Below are 19,884 nucleotides of genomic sequence, written 5' to 3' on the forward strand. Positions count from 1 at the left end.
CAGAGAGTGTGCAGGTTAAAGGCACTACATATGCAAATGGAATGCTGGTCTTACTGAGCTACACAAAAGGACTACTGCAGTTAGGACAAATAGCAAGCATTTTTGTAAAAAATGAAACTACTGTCCTACTTTTGCTTCGAGGGAAAACTGCCAGCTGGATACCTGAGCTTGGACTCTATGAACTTGATGAAAATGCTTCTGACCTGTTCAGTTGCCATGATTTGAACAAACTTGCTGATTATCATCCACTTTATTCTTACCAGAGAGGTACTCGGTGGCTCATTCCTCTTAAACACACACCAACATGGAACTTGTGAAAAACTATGTCAAGAAAGCAATGCCATCGCTCAGTAGCGATCAGATGGATACACTCATGGCTAAACTGGAGGAATTAGGAGTTCTCTCTGTAGATGACCTGAGCCTTGTGGACCCGGAGGACATTAAAGACACTCTGCCATTCATTCAGTGCAAAAGATTCGTCAGAGCTGTCAAAGCATTGGAAGCAGGTGAGTTTTTGCCCCTCTGTTTTAATGCAAGTTTTCTGAAACTACAAAGGTTTATTCCAAAAATGCAAAAAAAAAGTTGCCATCAGCTGTACATGGCAATAATTACTCTATAATTGGTTTTCATAATTAGGTCCATTTGTATTCCTGGTTGACCCAAACTGGACATTGAGGACCAATGTATTAATTGATTTGCAACAATTGTGATGTGTTTAATTTATGGAGATGTTTGTCATGTCATCCATAGATTCACAAACTCCACCGCAGTTCACCCGGCCTGGCCCCTCATCAACACCTGAACCACAGAGGTTTCAGCTGCCCTCAACACCACCTGAGACAGCCGACTCCCCATCCCAAGACGCATATTCTGTACCATGGCACAAATTTCCCTCAAAAGTCATGGATGAGTTGCGTGAAAAAAAGTACATAATGGGGAAAGACAGACGAGAGATGGTTCGGATCGTCGCTGAAGATTACCTCCATAAACACCCAGGAAGACCTGGTAGACAAAAGCTGAGGGAACTCGCCAGTATGATTGTAGGACAATATCCTGCCTCCTTCAAGCTGACAGAGCCGTTTGGAAACAAACCTTTTGCAAAAGATGGTTCTGAAACTCTCTTTCGTCAGCTGGAACACAGAATTGAAAATATGAAGAGGCCACAAAGCTCACTGAAGAGGCAAGCAGGGGGTGAAAATTCAACAAAGAAAAGGCCCAGGAATTCAGATCTGTATGGATGTGTGGCGTGGGATCCAATCATTGAGGGGGCCGTGTGTAGAGAAGACCTGCTGTCTAAACGAGATGAGTTGAAACGTGCCTTTCAAACCCAGGATCTTCAGGTGGGTCTGCAATCATCCATTACAGATACAGAAAGCTTTATTAATCCTCGAAGGGCAATTCGGTTCCTACAGTCCACCATCTAGACATACAACCATTCACACAGCAATAGTATATAGCAGGAGTAATGCGATAAGGTCTGGGTCCAAGTACAATTTAGGACACATTGTGAAATTGTAGATCGTCTGTAGATCACTATGCCCATAGTCAATTGAAATTGATACCCTGTTTTATTATTTTAATTGGTTAGTTTGACTAACTGTTCGACTGTTTGTCTAACTGCCTCATATCTTTAGGAGTCATCTGTTCGAAAATTGATGACTGAAACATATCCCATTCAGCGTGAAATCCTCAACGATGATGATACCACTATTGCCGTTGTAAAGGACGAGTGGCCGTTCCTGTTTGAAGTTCCTCACCTGTTTGATCATGCATCTAAACTCCTTGGCTTCTCTGTACAAAACAAGCTGGCACAGGTGTGTTGTTATTGTTATTATTATGATTGTGCTGTGCTGCTCCATATGGAGAGAATTTTGTCTTTATTAATCAATCAGAAAAAGATTTGCAACCAAAAAGAGAGTTGAGACCAAAAAAGATAAACTGGCAACCAATCAAATAGAATAACTTGGATGAACAATCAAATGGAATAGATTTGAGACCAAAAATCAGGAAGTGACAACCAAAAAAGCAGGACATTTGAGATCAAAACAGAACAGGTTGCAAATGAAAATGAAATAATTCATTTTTATTTTTATTTTTTTCAAAATTCTCTCCATAGCTCCAAACGAAAATGAGTGTTAGTCTTATGTACTTGTACAAAATTAACACCTTGAACCTTGAACAGGAACTTTCCAAAAAAGAAAAGGGGATCAATGACTTCCTTGACTCCAAAGGGATGAAGATGGGCGAAGGTCCAATACAGCTCATCTGTGGCATTTCAAAATACTTCAAGGAAGACTCTTATAAACTCTTCCACAAAAAAGAGGTAGATGTTGTAGATTTTAAACTGTGTGCAAGATAATTATTTGCATCCAGTGGTGAACCAAGTAACCAACCACAGTAGGAAGTATAGATTCCCCTAATTGTGCTGCTGATATTCTCTATAAACTCTCTATCTATAAACTATTTACATTAATGTTTTTGCATAATGGCTACCTCTGTCTGATGAAGACACTAGCAGATAGTCAATTTGCCAGCAGGTTTGTGTGTACTGGAAACATTAATTCATGTATCATGTCTGTCACCAAAACAGATCTCTGCAGATCCTGAAGTCGAACTCCCAGTGACCCCATGCATCCTAATCAGAGGTTTGTAGTTAAATCTTTTTTTGTATCCCAGCAAGCTGTTGTTAGCTGTTGTTATAAGCTGTTGTTGTGTCATATTTATTAAAGAAATGTTTTGCTTGCCTTAAAATATAGGATTTTTTTTTTTTTTGTAAATGGTACATGGTTTTTATCTGTGTTTAAGGTGACCAGCAATTCAAGATTGCTGTTGATGGGTTACTTGTCATTGACCACATCACCTCTCCCATTGTGGCCTTGAGCTACGTCTTCTCCATGTTTTATGTCTGCAACGTCCAATACCCACCGGAGATGGCTTTTACTCTCGAATTCATGCAAAGGTAAGCACTCATTGTTTGGAAATACTTTGTAAATGTGACTTTGCCGTGCCTTTCTGCACCTGACCTGCTTTTTGTCAATCTACACTAAACCCGTTTGTCTGAGATGTACAAGCTCAAAATGTGTCGTCACATGCTGTGAGCTTTTAGATCAGCTGTTATTGGCTTATGATCCCCCTGAATATGGATTTGTTCAGAGATTTTGTAGCTCCCTGTTGAAGACTATTGTTGGAATAAATGTGTCATATCTTTTTAAAGGGCAGGTAACATGCTTTTTGCTTTAAATAGTGTCCTAAGTCAATCAATAACAAAACAAACATAACATGATTCCAGTTGGGAAATGGAGCAAAAACATATTTTTCTCAGAATGGTTTGTTGACACAAAATTCGTTTGAGCTATCTCTTTAAAACCATTAGCACCTGAGACCAGGTTATGTCAGTGGTGGTCAAACCTTTTCATGTCAAAGACACACAAACTGAAATTTATTTGGCTGCAGACCCCAAACTCAAAATATGTTGTTCCAGGGACCCCCCCGAAGGAAAGACTAAACATATTAATTTAAAAAATACTACATAGTGGATTCATGCCCAAATGTTAATACTTGTACTGATGTGTAACGTGCACTGAATGTCACAGTTTCTCCACTCCATGTTTGAATAACCCCCAGGACAGTCCGTGTTCAAATGTGCTGTTACACCTTTTGATAGGACAATGTCAACTGTGTTTTCTATCCCCTTCTGTGTTCTGTGCATTTATAATATCCCTGCATACACATTGAGGATGCATGCTGTCATGTGTTGGTGATAAGCAGACTTCTCACCCTTGCAAACATTTCTGTATATGCACAGTGTGAATGCATGTGTCTTGAAAAGACAAAGGAAGAGAGCTTAGCCACTGGCACCAGCACCACAACAACATTGGGTTCTAGACAGATGGTCAACTAGAATGATAGAGAGGTTCACACATAGGGGCATATTGAAGAAAACAAATGTAGGATTTTATTGAACTGCTCCACTCCTGTCAAGCCACACTACATGTGCAAACTTTGTCTGCATATCACTATTGTTGTTTTTTTTTCCCTCAGAGTTTTCTTTGGGGTCAATCCTGAGCGAGGCTCCAAGGCAGAGAAGAAGGGGAAGAAACGGCACTTCATTCCTCCACAGGTGTGCAAGCTGGTTTCTCAGCTGAAGGAATTTGAATGCAAGCAGAAGGAATCTGAATGGGCCATTTGAGCTGTTCTCAGAGCTCAGAAAATACCTTTTTGGACTGAATGTACACACACACACACACACACACACACACACACACACACACACACACACACACACAAAGGCAAATCCAAAAACATGGGGCTTGGGAGTAGAAATACAGATTTTTACAGTATTAGGTGAGTTCAGATGTTTTAACTAGATGCCCACAACACACATGCTGCAGTTTCAAATCCCCCATGTTAAGGGGGAGGGAAGGTGGGCGATATTTGTCATTCCAGTTAAGCTTTTCCTGTCATTGTGGAGTTGGAGGTGTAAGTTTTAATTTTTTTTTAGTTTTAAGTTGTTTTAAGAGTTTTAAAAATCTCTTTATGGCATGTTGCACAGTCATCCTTCTAAGGTCATGGTTGTTATTGCTGCACTGATGTTTTATAGAAAAGTTGTATAATGTAATACTTCTAATGTTCTATTTGTTTTTTGTAGAAAGGTCAGCCACTGGTTGCAGAGCTCTGCCTGTCGGTGTGATATGTGGAGTTGGAGGTGTAGGTTTCTGCATCCTCCTGGAGGGGGCTCCTCATTTTGCACTGACAGGTGAGACAGCAACAGCAATGCTGGCAGTTTTATTGTCTTATTTTGTCATTGTCTTTAACAAATCAATTTGTTATTAATGCCTGTCAGCCTGTGGATGCTAAAAAGTTGCTAGATTTGGCATCTCCCTGTTAAAGGACATGGCTGTACTTCTTTGAGAAAACAGCTGGTTTATGTATGTAAAATTTCTCTGAATGTGAAGGTGATGTTCTGAATGTTTTAATGGTTGTAGTGTAAATATTGCAAATCATTCACCACAAAAAGTGAAATCACTTTAAAGCACTGGCAGCTGTTAAAGGAAATAAATAATTGCTGTGATTCTACATTTGTGCTTTATTGATGGTAAACGGTATAGAGAATGGTACAGAATTAAACATTTTAGGATGACTGAAGTGTCCGTAAATGGTATGGATTGAGTACTTAAATAATACGGAATATTCCATTTTAGGTTTGATGGAACTGTCCGTAAATGGTAAAGAAAAAGTCAGGTAAATCTACGGAAATATCTGTTATAGGGTTTACGGAATTGTCTGTGCAATAACGCCGAAATTTATGGAAAATACGGAATTTTCCATTTTAGGTTTGACGGAAATGTCCGTCAATGGTACAGAAAAACTCAGGTAAATCTACAGAAATATCCGTTTTAAGGTTTACGGAAGTGCCCGTACAATAACGGAAAAAGTGCTGGTAATTAATTACCAGCACTTTTTCCGTTTTATAACGGAATTTTTTTTAACAGTGCACTCACCCCAGCCAGGCGAAACAGACCATTCCCATCCTGAGCCTGTTCCAGCTGGAGGTTTCTTTCTCTTCAAAGGGAGTTTCTCCTCTCCTCTGTTGGCCATTATGTAAGCTGAGGTACTCACCTTCTCTAATGTGGACCAGAAGCCTGTTTAGTGCTGATTATGTTTTATCCAAGTGCTAAATGAGTGGATTTAACTGGAAAATTATATTTCTTAAATTCAATTCAGCCTTACCTATCTGAAAGGGGGTTGGGTGGGGTGGATGTTTACCTGGCCCTATGTGCACCAACAGAAGATTCTGGGTGGATGTTAAGAGGCTAAAAGCAAAAACAGCACAGGATGTAGAATGCTGGGTAACCTCCTGCTAACAGAACAAATTCAGGTCTCTTTGCAACTGAGCGAGGTTTTTCCGACGATGCTGTCCAACACGATGTTCGAGTATCTCTCACAAGTAAATAAGCTCTGAGATCTGGTGACTGTAAACAGCAATGAGGCTTTTTGGGATATATTTGGAGGAAAAACTACTGCACTTATTATACTTTAGACTCATTCATTAGGTGAATAACAGGATGATTTTGCCTTTTTTTCCCAGTGTATTTACAGTGAACACGCTGACTCTCAGCTGCTTCTTATATAAATGCAAATATGCTCTTGCGGTTCTGATCACACAGCATCAGTGCTTTCCTTTTGTCACATCTTTTGTGGTGTTGTGCAAAGCTAACATGCAACAGGGCATAATTACAGATTCGAGTATGTTAATAAAGGAGCGAGCGCTGATTTAGCTAAGAGGCTCACTGTGTACCGTTTAAAGCCGAGTTTCCCTCGTTTGAATATTCATCACAGTCACACTCAGATGAAGATGAAACGGCCTCATTGTTCATCAGCAGTGGCGGCGTGCCGGCTCGTTCATGTTATGCACATATTAATGATGAGGACAATTCTCTTCGAGTGATTCCTAATCTGTTGACAAGAAGTCTCTGCAGGCCCTTCAGTCAGTTTGATGCAGATGATGATGGTGATAATGTTTTATCTATAAATCCCCCTGAGAGGGGAGCTAGAAGTCCTTTACTCAAATTTTAGACTCGTAAAAATTCAAAAAAAAAAAAAAATCGGATCAAACAAGACTTTTTACTATTACGAGTACAAAGCAACATGTTTCCACACTTTTTTTTTCTGATAGATGGAGAATTATAACGTGCACATCTCAGGGAATTACCGTCATTCACCGGCATCATTTATTCATTAAGGCATGAAAAGAGATGGGTTGCAAATTTGTTTGCAGATATGCAGCTGACCTGTGATGTATTTACATTTATTAAATGCATCAATCTTTTGTTTTCTTTTAGAGGGAAAGGTCACAGGTTAATCTCATCATGCAATCTCTTTTATTAAACCAAGACAAAAATGAAGCTTTGGGGTAACACCGTGTCCTCTGCTAATGCATGGAGCCATTTATTTCTGACATAAAATATATTTTTCCATTTGAGAATAGAATTTGTAGTGATGTGTTCAAGGTCGAGAGCAGCTCATTGTTGGCTGGATTTCTTATTTCTTTTGCAGAGAGATATCTGAGATATCCATTTTTACTACATTCTTTCTGTTTCACCTCCATCATTAACTGAGTAAAATTATATTCAAATACACTTTTTATGCTATTGTCAAATGAAAATACCCAAACTTGAAACGCAGACTGTGTTTGTACCTGATATATCAAACCGATGGTTTTAAATACATATTCATATTTTACTCTCACAGTCCAGGCGCAGTATGTTTTTAGCACTTTGGATGAATGCGTTTTGACTTCTCTGTATGTGAAGCAGACAGCAGCTCAGTGGTGTCAGAACTGAGGCTGCGGTGTGCAAACTGTGATCCAGATTCGACCGTTTCCACAACTATTTTTATCGCTCGCTAATTAGCGAGACTTTAATTTCTGCTCCGTCCTCCAGACGGACCACAGGGGGTTTAACACTCCACAACCTGACGCGCCCCACTCCTCCCCTTGCCTCCACTTCCATCATCGTGTCGGTGGTGATGACTAACATCGAGCAGTAAGTTTAATAGCAATTGCAGGTGAAAACTTAATAAACACATGTTGTAGCAATTAGAAAGTTGTGAAATGCAATAGATCAGGATTTGTGGGTACAATAGCAACTAAATATGTGGGTGGCTGTGGCTGTGGCTACAATGTAGCTTGCCATCACCAGTGTGTGAATGTGTGTGTGAATGGGTGGATGACTGGATATGTAAAGCGCTTTGGGGTCCTTAGGGACTAGTAAAGCGCTATATAAATACAGGCCATTTACCATTTACCATAAATATGACTCTCTGTATTTGTGAGGATGATCAGTGAGAGCATGTACGCCCAGGCAGAGTTACAGTGGGGCAAAAAAGTATTTAGTCAGCCACCGATTGTGCAAGTTCCCCCACTTAAAATGATGACAGAGGTCAGTAATTTGCACCAGAGGTACAATTCAACTGTGAGAGACAGAATGTGAAAAAAAAATCCATGAATTCACATGGTAGGATTTGTAAAGAATTTATTCGTAAATTAGGGTGGAAAATAAGTATTTGGTCACCTCAAACAAGGAAAATCTCTGGCTCTCACAGACCTGTAACGTCTTCTGTAAGAAGCTTTTCTGTCCCCCACTCGTTACCTGTATGAATGGCACCTGTTTGAACTCATCATCTGTATAAAAGACACCTGTCCACAGCCTCAAACAGTCAGACTCCAAACTCCGCCATGGCCAAGACCAAAGAGCTTTCGAAGGACACCAGGAAAAGTATTGTAGACCTGCACCAGACTGGGAAGAGTGAATCTACAATAGGCAAGCAGCTTGGTGTGAAAAAATCAACTGTGGGAGCAATCATCAGAAAATGGAAGACATACAAGACCACTGATAATCTCCCTCGATCTGGGGCTCCACGCAAGATCTCATCCCGTGGGGTCAAAATGATCATGAGAACGGTGAGCAAAGATCCCAGAACCACACGGGGGGACCTGGTGAATGACCTGCAGAGAGCTGGGACCAAAGTAACAAAGGTCACCATCAGTAACACACTACAACGGCAGGGAATCAAATCCCGCAGTGCCAGACGTGTTCCGCTGCTGAAGCCAGTGCATGTCCAGGCCCGTCTGAAGTTTGCCAGAGAGCACATGGATGATACAGCAGAGGATTGGGAGAATGTCATGTGGTCAGATGAAACCAAAGTAGAACTTTTTGGTATAAACTCAACTCGTCGTGTTTGGAGGAAGAAGAATACTGAGTTGCATCCCAAGAACACCATACCTACTGTGAAGCATGGGGGTGGAAACATCATGCTATGGGGCTGTTTTTCTGCCAAGGGGACAGGACAAGTGATCCGTGTTAAGGACAGAATGAATGGGGCCATGTATCGTGAGATTTTGAGCCAAAACCTCCTTCAATCAGTGAGAACTTTGAAGATGAAACGAGGCTGGGTCTTCCAACATGACAATGATCCAAAACACACCGCCCGGGCAACAAAGGAGTGGCTCCGTAAGAAGCATTTGAAAGTCCTGGAGTGGCCTAGCCAGTCTCCAGACCTCAACCCCATAGAAAATCTGTGGCGGGAGTTGAAAGTCCGTGTTGCTCGGCGACAGCCCCAAAACATCACTGCTCTCGAGAAGATCTGCATGGAGGAATGGGCCAAAATACCAGCTACTGTGTGTGCAAACCTGGTAAAGACCTATAGTAGACGTTTGACCTCTGTTATTGCCAACAAAGGTTATGTTACAAAGTATTGAGTTGTATTTTTGTTATTGACCAAATACTTATTTTCCACCCTGATTTACGATTCTTTACAAATCCTACCATGTGGATTCATGGATTTTTTTTTCACATTCTGTCTCTCACAGTTGAAGTGTACCTCTGGTGCAAATTACTGACCTCTGTCATCATTTTAGGTGGGGGAACTTGCACAATCGGTGGCTGACTAAATACTTTTTTGCCCCACTGTATATTCTCTGGTGTGTTTGGTCATTCACTGGAAAAAAATGTTTTTTTAAAAATCTTGATTTTTTTTTAAAATTTAAATTATTTAATTATGCAGGATTGTGTTCTATTTTGTTTAATGCAGTCTCTGCTTCATCTTTTTAAGAATAACTGTTAACCGTTGTTATATTTCATTTGGTATCAAATGTGAGAAATAAAACATGGTGGTGAATAAGTCACATCCATGTGTGATTATTTCTTCAAATTTCCATGCTGGTCCTTCATTCATGCTTCCGTATACGTCTAAATCCTGCAGTCATTAGAGGCAAATGTGCTCTTCGCCTTCACATGCCTGTGGTGAGGTGCATCTAACCTACCAATATCTATACCAGTGGAATCTGGGAGCTCTTTTTTTACATTGATATTATTTACAGAATAGAAAAGTCTATAAACCAAAATGTGTGAGTGACAAGAAGAGCACAGAATGAACAGAATTAACCGCAAAGTGGGAAGAAGGTGCAGCTTTTTCAGTTTGTACCTTAATTTTCCCAACTGTGGACTTTGTGTCTCTTTAATTGTCTTCATATTATTTTATAAAATGTCCCAAATTCTATAAAATCTGTCGTTTCCAAAATCTCCCTTGAGTATAGAAAATATTGCACTTTTTAAAAAAGTCTTCGTATGTTAAAATCTCTTTCTACAGTGTCTTCTGTTTCGTAAAAAAATGGAAGTGTGTCAAAGAGGCACACAGACACAAACAGCAGCGCTGAAGCATCCTAGTTTTTTTTTCTTTCTTTTTTCTTTTTCTTTTTTTGAGTTAGATGAGTCGGAGGCTTTAGCAGAATTCCTCACAGAGAATTCATCCAATAACTGTTGGAGGGGGAAAGACAAGAAATTAGTTTTCTGCTCTCTACTGATATGAAACAATATGAGCTGTACTGTTTGCTGTGTGTGCGTGTGTGTGTGTCACCCAGGGCTCTTCATCTCTCGTGCTCCTCACAAAAGATTTCAAAGCACCAGAAGAGAGAAAAGTTTCGGTGCATCTTTGAACTTTAGCTGCCAGTCGACACATACTTTACCTCCCGTCTCATCTGCAGTCGAGAAACAGTTGCAGGTTCACGTCTGTAATAAGCTCACACGAGAAAACTGTAAAATCCGATTTTCCTGTTTGCTGTGGTCTCACATCTGATGGTTCATGACCGTGTCAGATCTGCCCCTCTTCTTTTACAGTGTGTGCTTCACCATCTGATTCGTGTCTGATGTCTGGCTCTGAGGATGGTCAGGTTGTGTTCACAAGCAGGTGCAACACCTGCCTACAGCTGCTAGGGGCTGCGCCCCAACCTCACCCTGCAGCCTGCAGCTAGATGTGCTGGGTCTTCTGGCTGCTTGCAGAGATATTTAGGTAAACATAAATATCAGGTGTTACGTGAGGGTCTGAGACACAATAAGCATCACACACATCTATAAATCTAGGCAATACATTTTTACATGTACTGTAGTTTTAGTGCTTGTTATAGCCTGAGGCGCCTGCTGTAGTTGTGCCCTGTGGCGTTGCCCTCCACCCACTCTCAGGTACCACCCGTGGTCCTGTGGAGCCAGAGAGCAGCTGACTCCACTCAGCAGTCCACCCTCTGAGTATTTCAGCTGAGGGAGAGGAGCTGGAGCAGAGTGCCTTTGTCTGGAGAGTGTGTGGGCTTTTTATTTGCCCCCCCCCTTTTTCCTTTTTTTTTTTTGGTAGTAGCTTCAATGTTTTCTTGTACTGTTTTTTTTAAACAGTGGTTTAGCAGTGTCTTTCACTTCCCAGCCCCCTTTTCCCATGAAAGTATTTAGCAACAGTTGAACACACACTGGGATTGTTGCTGTCACGTTCCCACATCCTCCTGACCTTCTGTGGAGCGTTCAACCCAGCTGAGCCTCCTGTTTGATGGAGATGCACCAACTTCCCGAGAAAACAAGTTGTGTAAATTAACTTTGTGTCGGGGCTAGCAGCTTGGACTCAAGCGCAGGCAGCGGGTTGCGTTCAGTCTTTTCATTTTATTATACATCAGGTGCTATTTACAAAAGTGAGGGATTGGGGAAGGGCTTCCACAGGTCCACGGGTAGAAGAGGAAAGGAATGGATGCTCCAAACACACAGTGTCTCAGCCGCTCCTCACACTCTGCTCTCGCTCTCAGCTCACTCACGCTCAATTCACCAGATTGCGCGGAAACAGGAAGGGACCGGGGATCTGGAGACAGGAAGGAAAGCAATCACTAACGATGCGTGACACAATTCACTAATCTACAAGCTGGGATTCTCACTAACGTGGTGATTCAATATTCCAGCGACGAGAGGCTCTGAGCTGCTGCCTTCAGTAGGGTCCGAGAGTGGTGATAAGCTACAGGTGATTGATTAGCGGCAGGTGCGCATGCCAAGGGCAGGAGCCCGAAGAGAGCTCCGCCCCGGCTGAGTGCTGCTGGAGCAGGAGGGAGAGGAAATGAAAACAAAACAAAAACACATGAAGCCTAGCAGGGCTGGCCGGGGAGACACAGGGACCATGACACTTTGCATCAGGATGTTTCAGCTTTGAGTACACAAAGGTCAAAACATCTACAATGAGTGATCTGAAAAGAAGTTAAACCTGTTGAAAACAGCAAGTTTTCTTTTTTTGAAGCTCCCACACATCCACAAATACGAACTTCCACCCAGGGAAGCCAGAAGATTTCTGGGACTCTTGAAAAACGTTGACATTGATCTGCTGTTGGAGCAGCTGATGATGAAAAGCCATCCTAAGAAGCTTTAGTGATGATTTGCTTCTGATCAAATTAAAGTGCTGTAGATGCTTCATCTATTCATCCATGCTCAAATGGAAACTACTGGAGTAGCAAACACACAAAATAACCTGGATCACAGCAACACTTATGAGACATGATTTATTTTTTGTTGTGTTGCTTAAAACGTCACAAAAAAATGATTTAATGAGGCTCATGTGCTTTTACATAAGTGTCACATCACCACCGACTGTAGTATGAGATGTCTTAAACCCATCCTGTGTAGAGCTTTTGAGACTGATGATACTGAATGAATAGTGTTTTCTCATTTGTATATTGTATGTATAGTCTACAAAAATGGTCGTCACTCCATCATATTTGTGAGAAACATTTGAGCTCGTTGTCCCGGATGTTTGGGACAAGACGTTTTTACCTGCCGGCTCTCATCGTCTCACTGCCGCTCCGAGCAGCAGCAGGAGCACATTAGCGTGTCGGCTTTCGCCTGTTATGCAAAAACAGAGGGGAAAAAAGGCCTTCTAATAACGTCTGCTGGCGGAGGAGAGGAGAGACAATAACAGAGAACACATTCAGACAGATTGCCAACATGAGGAGCAAAGTGACTGCGGAGTCTGAGGGGAGTAATATTACAGCCATTTGGCTAATAGCCACTGCGCTCGTTACAGAGGCTTCACACAGACAGAACAAACAGTCTGAGGGAGAGCTGCTGAGACGACGGCAAGAAATCAGAGCATTTTAGCCAGGTGAGAGTGCCGTCAGTCAGCAGGTGTGAAATGAAAACTGCACCCTCCAGGAACTCTCACAGAAAAACTCCCTCACCTGCTGCATAATAGGCAGGTATTTATTCGATATTTTACCAGAGGTCACTTTTTAAACAAGCAATGTCTGACGCACACACACACAAAACCAAAGTGTGATCATGAAGATGCTTGAAACAAACTGGGTGTGTCACCTGAAATAGGTACCGCCCCAAATCTGTTCTGCCAGACTCCCTCAAAACTGCAAAACAGCACAAAATGCCCATTAATGGAAATAATGAGCAGTGTAATGTGGACTGTGGGGTGTAGTGAGTGCACAGGTGCAGAGCAGTTAAAGAGGGGGTAACACACTCAAATCAGTCATTCAAAGTCATTCATGTATTTACAATATAAAACAAAACATTAATTAAAAGTAAGTTTAAATAGAAAAAAATACATAAGAACCAACTTAAAAAAAAAAAATCAAATATGACCCAGTTGTGACCTAAGTGAGAATTCGGTACAACCAGCAGCTCTAAAAACAACACATCCTGAAATTCCTCCTCTAAAGGAAGAGGTCCCGTCCCTCCTGGCAGCAGCTGCCTGCCTGCCACTGCACACTGTAGGGCCCTGGTGCATCTACCCCGTCGGCTCGTCAACTCCTGCAGGTGCTTCAGCAACAAGTGGACCCACTTTTTCATGGCTCTGTGCCTCCAGCTCCTGCTGCAGTGTCATAGTGTGTCCTTGTAAAAACGCACTGACCCTTCCAGGGCCTCCCTGCCATGGCTGCTACTTAAAATTCGTCATTGTCCTTTTTCTATGCTTTGTGGCTCTGCTGTGTGGTTCTCTCTCTATAGTGCTCTCTTTTAAAGACTTCTAAAGACTGCTGATATATACAAGTTTAGGAGCACGTATACATATATAACATCTTTCTTCATACATCATGTGTTCACATGCCACTGCTGCATTAAAATTGGTTCTCCTTTAACAGGTTATAGAAAATGGATTGATCCATGATCGTGGCTTTGATAGAGCTTTCTTCCTGTTAAAAGGAAGTTTTTCCTTCCTATATAAATAAAATTGGATCAAACCCTAAAAAAAAAAATTAAACTCTGCATCATATTTTATTGTATGTATTTGTTTGCAGCATGAGCAGCTTGGATAGTCGCTGCCTTCATATGATGGTTCCATCTCTTTAGTGCCAACTTTGGGGGTAAAATATTTGCAGGTGCATACAGATTGTTATGAATCTCACCCCACACGTCCCCAGAAATATTTGGGATTCATTAACGAGAAAAAAATCAGACATGATTTGGATGTCTTAAGTCTATTCTAGTAAGCCTAAGCATACTGAGAAATCGTGAACTTCTAAATATGTCAGGGATTTAAAAAACAAAACAAAACAGCTAAATACTTGCTCTAGTGAGTATTTGTGGCAGCAGGATGGTATATTTGAAAGTGAGTCAAAATAAAGTCTACTGTGTGTTTATGTTCATGTTAATGGAAGAATGCATCGCCTAGTCCATTCACAGAGGAATGAGACGTCAGGCTCCAGACACACACAGTCCTTGCTGGTAGGACACGTTCACTGCCACGTGAAAAATGTAGATTAATGCTGAAACCAATAACTAAGGAGCTGAAAATGGGAAATCTGACAAGTCCAAAGGAAAAACATGAAATCTGATCCAGTTCAGGCTGCATGTTTTAAAAGATGAACTGCTGGGAGATCTGGGATGGGGGGTATTCCCACCACAGATAAAGAAACTTTCCAAAGATTTTTCATCACAGCAGAGAAGAAACTTCCAGTCACAGGAAATCGGCTCGTCGGGTGGATGTGAGAGGAGAATGACTAATTATGAGCAGAATGAATAAGGCCATGCGGCTCTATAACTCAGCCTCCAATCTGATATTTAGAGGGAGTCATATTGAACTGGTGACGTTTTTGATTGGTAAGCACAATATTTACTGAGTAATATTTACTGAGTAGTGCCTCAGCAGCCAGCTCTGCTTATTAGAGCAGATTTCCAGGCTTGGCGGGCGGCGGCGGCGGCTTGGCAGCCGAGGCGCTCAGATGTGGATGTGAAGGTAAATTTTGCCGCCGCCCTCGGCTGTCACGGGGAATACGGATAATTCACTACAGGAGAAAATGGCACAGATTGCAGATTCTCCTGAGTATACAGGGTGTGTGTGCGTGTGTGTGTGTATGTGTGTATTCTCATCGTGCTGCAATTCTGAAGAAATGCTGGCACTCAAACAGAAATCAATGCTCCGCACATGTAACTTGTTTGTGGGTTTGTTTTCTTCTTTGTCGTCTTTTTGTTTCTCGCTCGATGTTCTTTACCAAACTCCACCGCACCGACGTCTTGCTCTAAACCGCAGCGGCTGGCTTCACCTCCCAAGGAAAGAAGAAAGCACGGAGATTAGATGGGCCCAAACAGTTTGGGTTGTAAATCCCTTCCCTTCAGACCAGCAACATTTGTTCTGTCCTCACTAGATGTGGGCGTGATTTAGCTTATCCAGTTTGACAGACAGTGAACAGAATGAGAAGAAGAGAATGCTTTGAACTGAGATTCTTCTTTACTTCGATCTGCATCTCCAGTTTACAGGCCATGTTACTGAGGCTTCTTATACATGGTATCCTTTATCCATTTTCATTACTCTCCTTTCTCTTTTCTTTTTGTAAAACTAAATAAACACAAAACAGATAATTACCTTCTCATTCACTGAACATACATAATGTACTAATTGAAACTTAGTTTTCATGACAACCAGCAAAAAACATAAATCTTAAGGTTGCCTAAATTAAACATAAACATCACCTTCAGTTAACTAGCATTATTGATCATAGCAAGTTAGCAAACACATGCTAATATACAGTCGCTAGCACACAAGTAGCTTTACAAATGAGTAATGACCACACAGCTGAAATAGTAACTCAGTATATGCACATTACACATGCATCACAAATCAGATAGTTAAGGTTATAGTATGTAATGAAAACTTACAGGCATGCGTGGGCAAAAGTTTCACCTCCACTGAGCACTTGTAGCAAACTAGCTGGGCATAACAACTTCCCAAGTACCAACTGTGGCCACAAGAGGGTGCCAAATCATACAAACAAAAGCATATTCCCACATTAAAGTTATACCAACACACTCCCCGCCTGGTATAAAGTATTTTATACCACTCCGTCTTTTACTTTACTTTTTAGTTTCCTGTATACCTCAGTCTTTCTTTATAGTTTCCTTGGGGAACAGAAGGATGAGCTGAGAAACTGGACGTAGGTAAATCCGTGGAGCACCTTGTTTCACAACCCTAACCTCCACCTTTCTGATTTTATTATCTTGACTAGGAATGTTCTTAACAATGAGACCAATAGGCCATTCATTTCGCTTGGTTTGGTCATCCTTCAGTAAGACAACGTCTCCGACTTGCATGTCCCTTTTGTCATTGATCCACTTCTTTCTGGACTGCAGTGTTGTCAAATATTCTTGTCGCCATCGTTTCCAAAAGATGTCGGCTAGACATTGGACATGTCGCCACTGTTTCCTGTATAGGTCTTTCAAGTCAAACACCCCTTCGGGAGCAGACACAACGTTTGCTTTCTGAGTAAGAAGCATTGCTGGTGTCAAGACTGTCGGTGACTCTGGATCTGTACTCACCGGAACCAATGGCCGAGCATTCATAATTGCCATCACTTCTGCCATCAAGGTGACAAGGACTTCATGAGAAAGACGGGTAGGCCCAGACTGCAGCAGCATGGCATCTAAGATCCGACGAGCAACACCAATCATTCTTTCCCATGAGCCTCCCATATGGGATGAGTGTGGTGCATTAAAGGTCCATGAGCAGCCTTCATTACTAAGGTAATTTCGGACCTCTGAGTCATCTGTAAAGATCCTTAACTCTCTACAGGCACCGACGAAGTTGGTTCCACGGTCAGACCTGAGAACCTTGGAAGGTCCTCGTATGGCAAAAAACCTTCTTAAGGCGTTAATAAAGCTTGAGGTGGACATGGATTCAATCACCTCTATATGCACTGCTCGTGTTCCTAGGCACGTAAACAACACTGCCCATCGCTTGTTTTCTGCTGTGCCTCCTCTTGTTCGTCGTGACACTACACTCCATGGTCCAAAGACATCTAGACCAACTCTGGTGAACGGGGGTTCTATGCAAAGCCTATCCTCAGGCAAGTCAGACATCTTTTGCTCTTGAGGCTTTCCTCTGAGTTTGCGGCATATGACACATCCATAGATCAAGCTAGAAACCAGCTTTCTTACGCCAATTATCCACAAACCGGCTGAGCGAAGTGCCCCCTCAGTTAAGTGGCGACCTTGGTGGGCAACTTCCTGGTGATGATGTCTCACTAACAAAGTTGTCACATGGTGTCTCTTTGGGAGTATGACTGGGTGTTTTTCATCATATGGAAGGTCAGCTGAAGAGAGCCGTCCACCTACTCTAAGCACTCCATCCTGATCGATAAAGGGGTTCAACCTCCACAGAGGACTTGCTTCGGAAATTTGTTTCCCTCTCTCCAATTGTCTCACTTCTTCCGTGAATACAAACTGTTGAACACTCCAGATCACTCTAAATTTTGCCTGTGTTTGTGGATTTTGAGGGACTTGTTTTGAAAGCCTGGACCTGCATCTTGCCACGCTGATGAGCTTCGCCATTCCATTTATCAGAGTTTTCCATGAGGAGAACCGTTCAAATCTCTGTGGACTGAGAGGTCTATCAGTAGCCTTAGTTGTCAGGGTGCTGACTTCTGGGCGAATCTCTGCATCGTGCTGTGGTTCAACAAGGTCAAACTTACTTAATGTCACTGATGGGGATACCTGTTGTTGGGCCTGCTTTAGGAACTGAGGACCAATGAACCAGCTTGTTTTGTGCAGGAGACTTGCTGCAATCGGCCTTGTTGCGATGTCAGCTGGGTTGTTTTCTGTTGCAACATAATTCCACTGTGTGCATGTAGTGGACTTCCTAATTCTGGAGACTCTGTTGGACACATAGATGTAAAATCTTCGCGAAGCATTATAGATGTAGCCTAGCACAATCTTGCTGTCTGTGTAATACCTTACGGCATGCAGCTCAAGGTCCATCTCCTGACAAATGAGCTCTGCCACCTCTACAGCAAGAACTGCAGCACACAGCTCCAATCGGGGGATGGTATGTGCAGGCTTGGGTGCTAGCTTGGATTTACCCATGACAAACCCGATGAAGCACTGTCCTTGTTTATCAATAGCTCGTATGTAGGCAACTGCTGCAATAGCCATTGACGAGGCATCTGAGAAGACACAAAGCTCTTGGTGCTGCATGGAGGACAGAGAAGACGGAATATAAGGCCTGGGTATGTGCAGAAGCTCTACCTCTGACAGGGAGTCTTTCCATGCATTCCATTGTCTTTCTTTGGCAGGTGGAAGAGGATCATCCCATTCACATGGTTCTGTGGTAAGTTCTCTGATGAGGGCTTTGCCTTGGACAGTGATGGGAGCAATAAAACCTAACGGGTCATACAAGCTGTTGACTGTAGAGAGTATGCCTCGCTTAGTGAAGGGTCTTTCTTCCTTGGAAACTTGGAAGGTGAAAGAATCTGATTCAAGACTCCAGCTCAGTCCAAGGCTACGCTGAACAGGAAGAGGATCTGTCCCTAGGTCTAGGTTTTTCAGGTCCTTGGCCAGATCATCAGCTGGAAATGCATCCATTACCTTGCTACTGTTTGAGGCAATTTTGTGTAGCCGTAAATTGGACTCAGCTAACATCTTCTGTGTTCTTTGAAGAAGACTGATGGCTTCTGTTTCTGTAGGGAGTGAAGTCAGACCGTCGTCGACATAAAAGTTTCTGGTAACAAACTCCCTTGCATCTTTGCCGTGCTCTGCCTCGCCTGCTTGAGCTGCTTTTCTCAGCCCATAGATCGCCACAGCTGGTGAGGGGCTATTGCCAAACACATGCACTGTCATGCGGAACTCTGTCACCTCTTTTGTGAGGTCATTTTCTCGGTACCAGAGAAAACGTAGGTAGTTCCGGTGATCTTCCCTTACAGTAAAGCAGTAGAACATCTGTTCCACATCCGCAGTTATTGCTATAAGCTCTTTTCGAAACCGCAGTAGCACTCCAACCAAAGTGTTGTTCAAGTCTGGACCACTTAAAAGGACATCATTCAATGACACCCCCTCGTGTTTGGCGCTCGAGTCAAAAACTACCCGTATTTGTCCAGGCTTTTGTGGATGGTATACTCCAAACAATGGAAGATACCAGCACTCTTCCTCAGGCTTCAAAGCTGGTGCTAACTCTGCTTGCTGACTGTCAAACATCTTCTGCATGAACTTAACAAAGTGATCTCTCATGTCTGCCTTCCTGTCGAGACTCCGCTTGAGAGTATGCAGTCGTTTGAGAGCTTGCTGGCAGTTGTTTGGCAGTCGCTGCCTATGTGTTACAAAGGGCAGAGGCGCGACCCAACTATTAGAGTTGTCTTGGTACATCTCACTTTGCATGATCTTGAGGAAACGTTCATCTTCCAGTGAAGGTCCGGGTCTCTCATCGTCTTCGCTCTTGATGAACACTGTATCACCGAGGTTGTCTGTTTTGACCCCGTGATAAGTATCCATGTGGCTTTGAGTAGTGCATCTCTGCTGGACTGTTAACAGCTTTTCCTTTGCATTCATACTGTTGAAGCACGGGCTGAGATATGATGGTCTCCCATTGAGCAGCACGTTAGTTTTATAGGTTCTCACAGCAGAGCTCGGCTTATGCGTGCGCCCCAAACAGACATCTCCTATGACTACCCAGCCAAGGTCGAGCCGTTGAGCAAATGGAGCATCTGCTGGTCCATTGTGTTGTTCTCTCACTTTATGCAAATTCAACACATCCCTTCCTAGGAGCAGAAGGATTTGTGCGTCTGAATTGATGGGAGGGATTTTGTGTGCAATGTCTTTC

The 19,884-nt window shown here is 42.5% G+C and overlaps 2 protein-coding genes across 2 annotated transcripts in view; one reads left to right on the forward strand and one right to left on the reverse strand.

Annotated features, from left to right (window-relative positions):
• LOC146638266 (protocadherin-1-like) overlaps positions 1-19,884 on the reverse strand; it is a 345,805-nt gene that overhangs the window by 68,382 nt on the left and 257,539 nt on the right. The gene's annotated exons all lie outside the window — the stretch shown is intronic.
• LOC146638268 (uncharacterized) lies at positions 305-4,189 on the forward strand. Its single transcript, XM_085367167.1, has 7 exons — positions 305-506; positions 751-1,340; positions 1,635-1,814; positions 2,183-2,323; positions 2,591-2,645; positions 2,806-2,959; positions 4,042-4,189. Exons 1-7 carry the CDS (start codon positions 305-307, stop codon positions 4,187-4,189), a joined length of 1,470 nt encoding a protein of 489 aa, XP_085223293.1.

Source organism: Diplotaxodon limnothrissa, linkage group LG2 (assembly GCF_057381915.1).
Source record: "Diplotaxodon limnothrissa isolate DT_005_m linkage group LG2, D_limnothrissa_male_GT1.1, whole genome shotgun sequence".
Lineage (NCBI taxonomy): Eukaryota > Metazoa > Chordata > Actinopteri > Cichliformes > Cichlidae > Diplotaxodon > Diplotaxodon limnothrissa.

What these genes read in the sequence shown, in the direction of transcription:
- LOC146638268 (XM_085367167.1), top strand. Translation starts at nt 305, where the DNA reads ATGGAACTTGTGAAAAACTATGTCAAGAAAGCAATGCCATCGCTCAGT. An exon ending in TGTCAAAGCATTGGAAGCAG is followed by an intron (nt 507 to 750) that starts GTGAGTTTTTGC and finishes TGTCATCCATAG; the next exon opens with ATTCACAAACTCCACCGCAG. An exon ending in ACTCTCGAATTCATGCAAAG is followed by an intron (nt 2,960 to 4,041) that starts GTAAGCACTCAT and finishes TTTTTCCCTCAG; the next exon opens with AGTTTTCTTTGGGGTCAATC.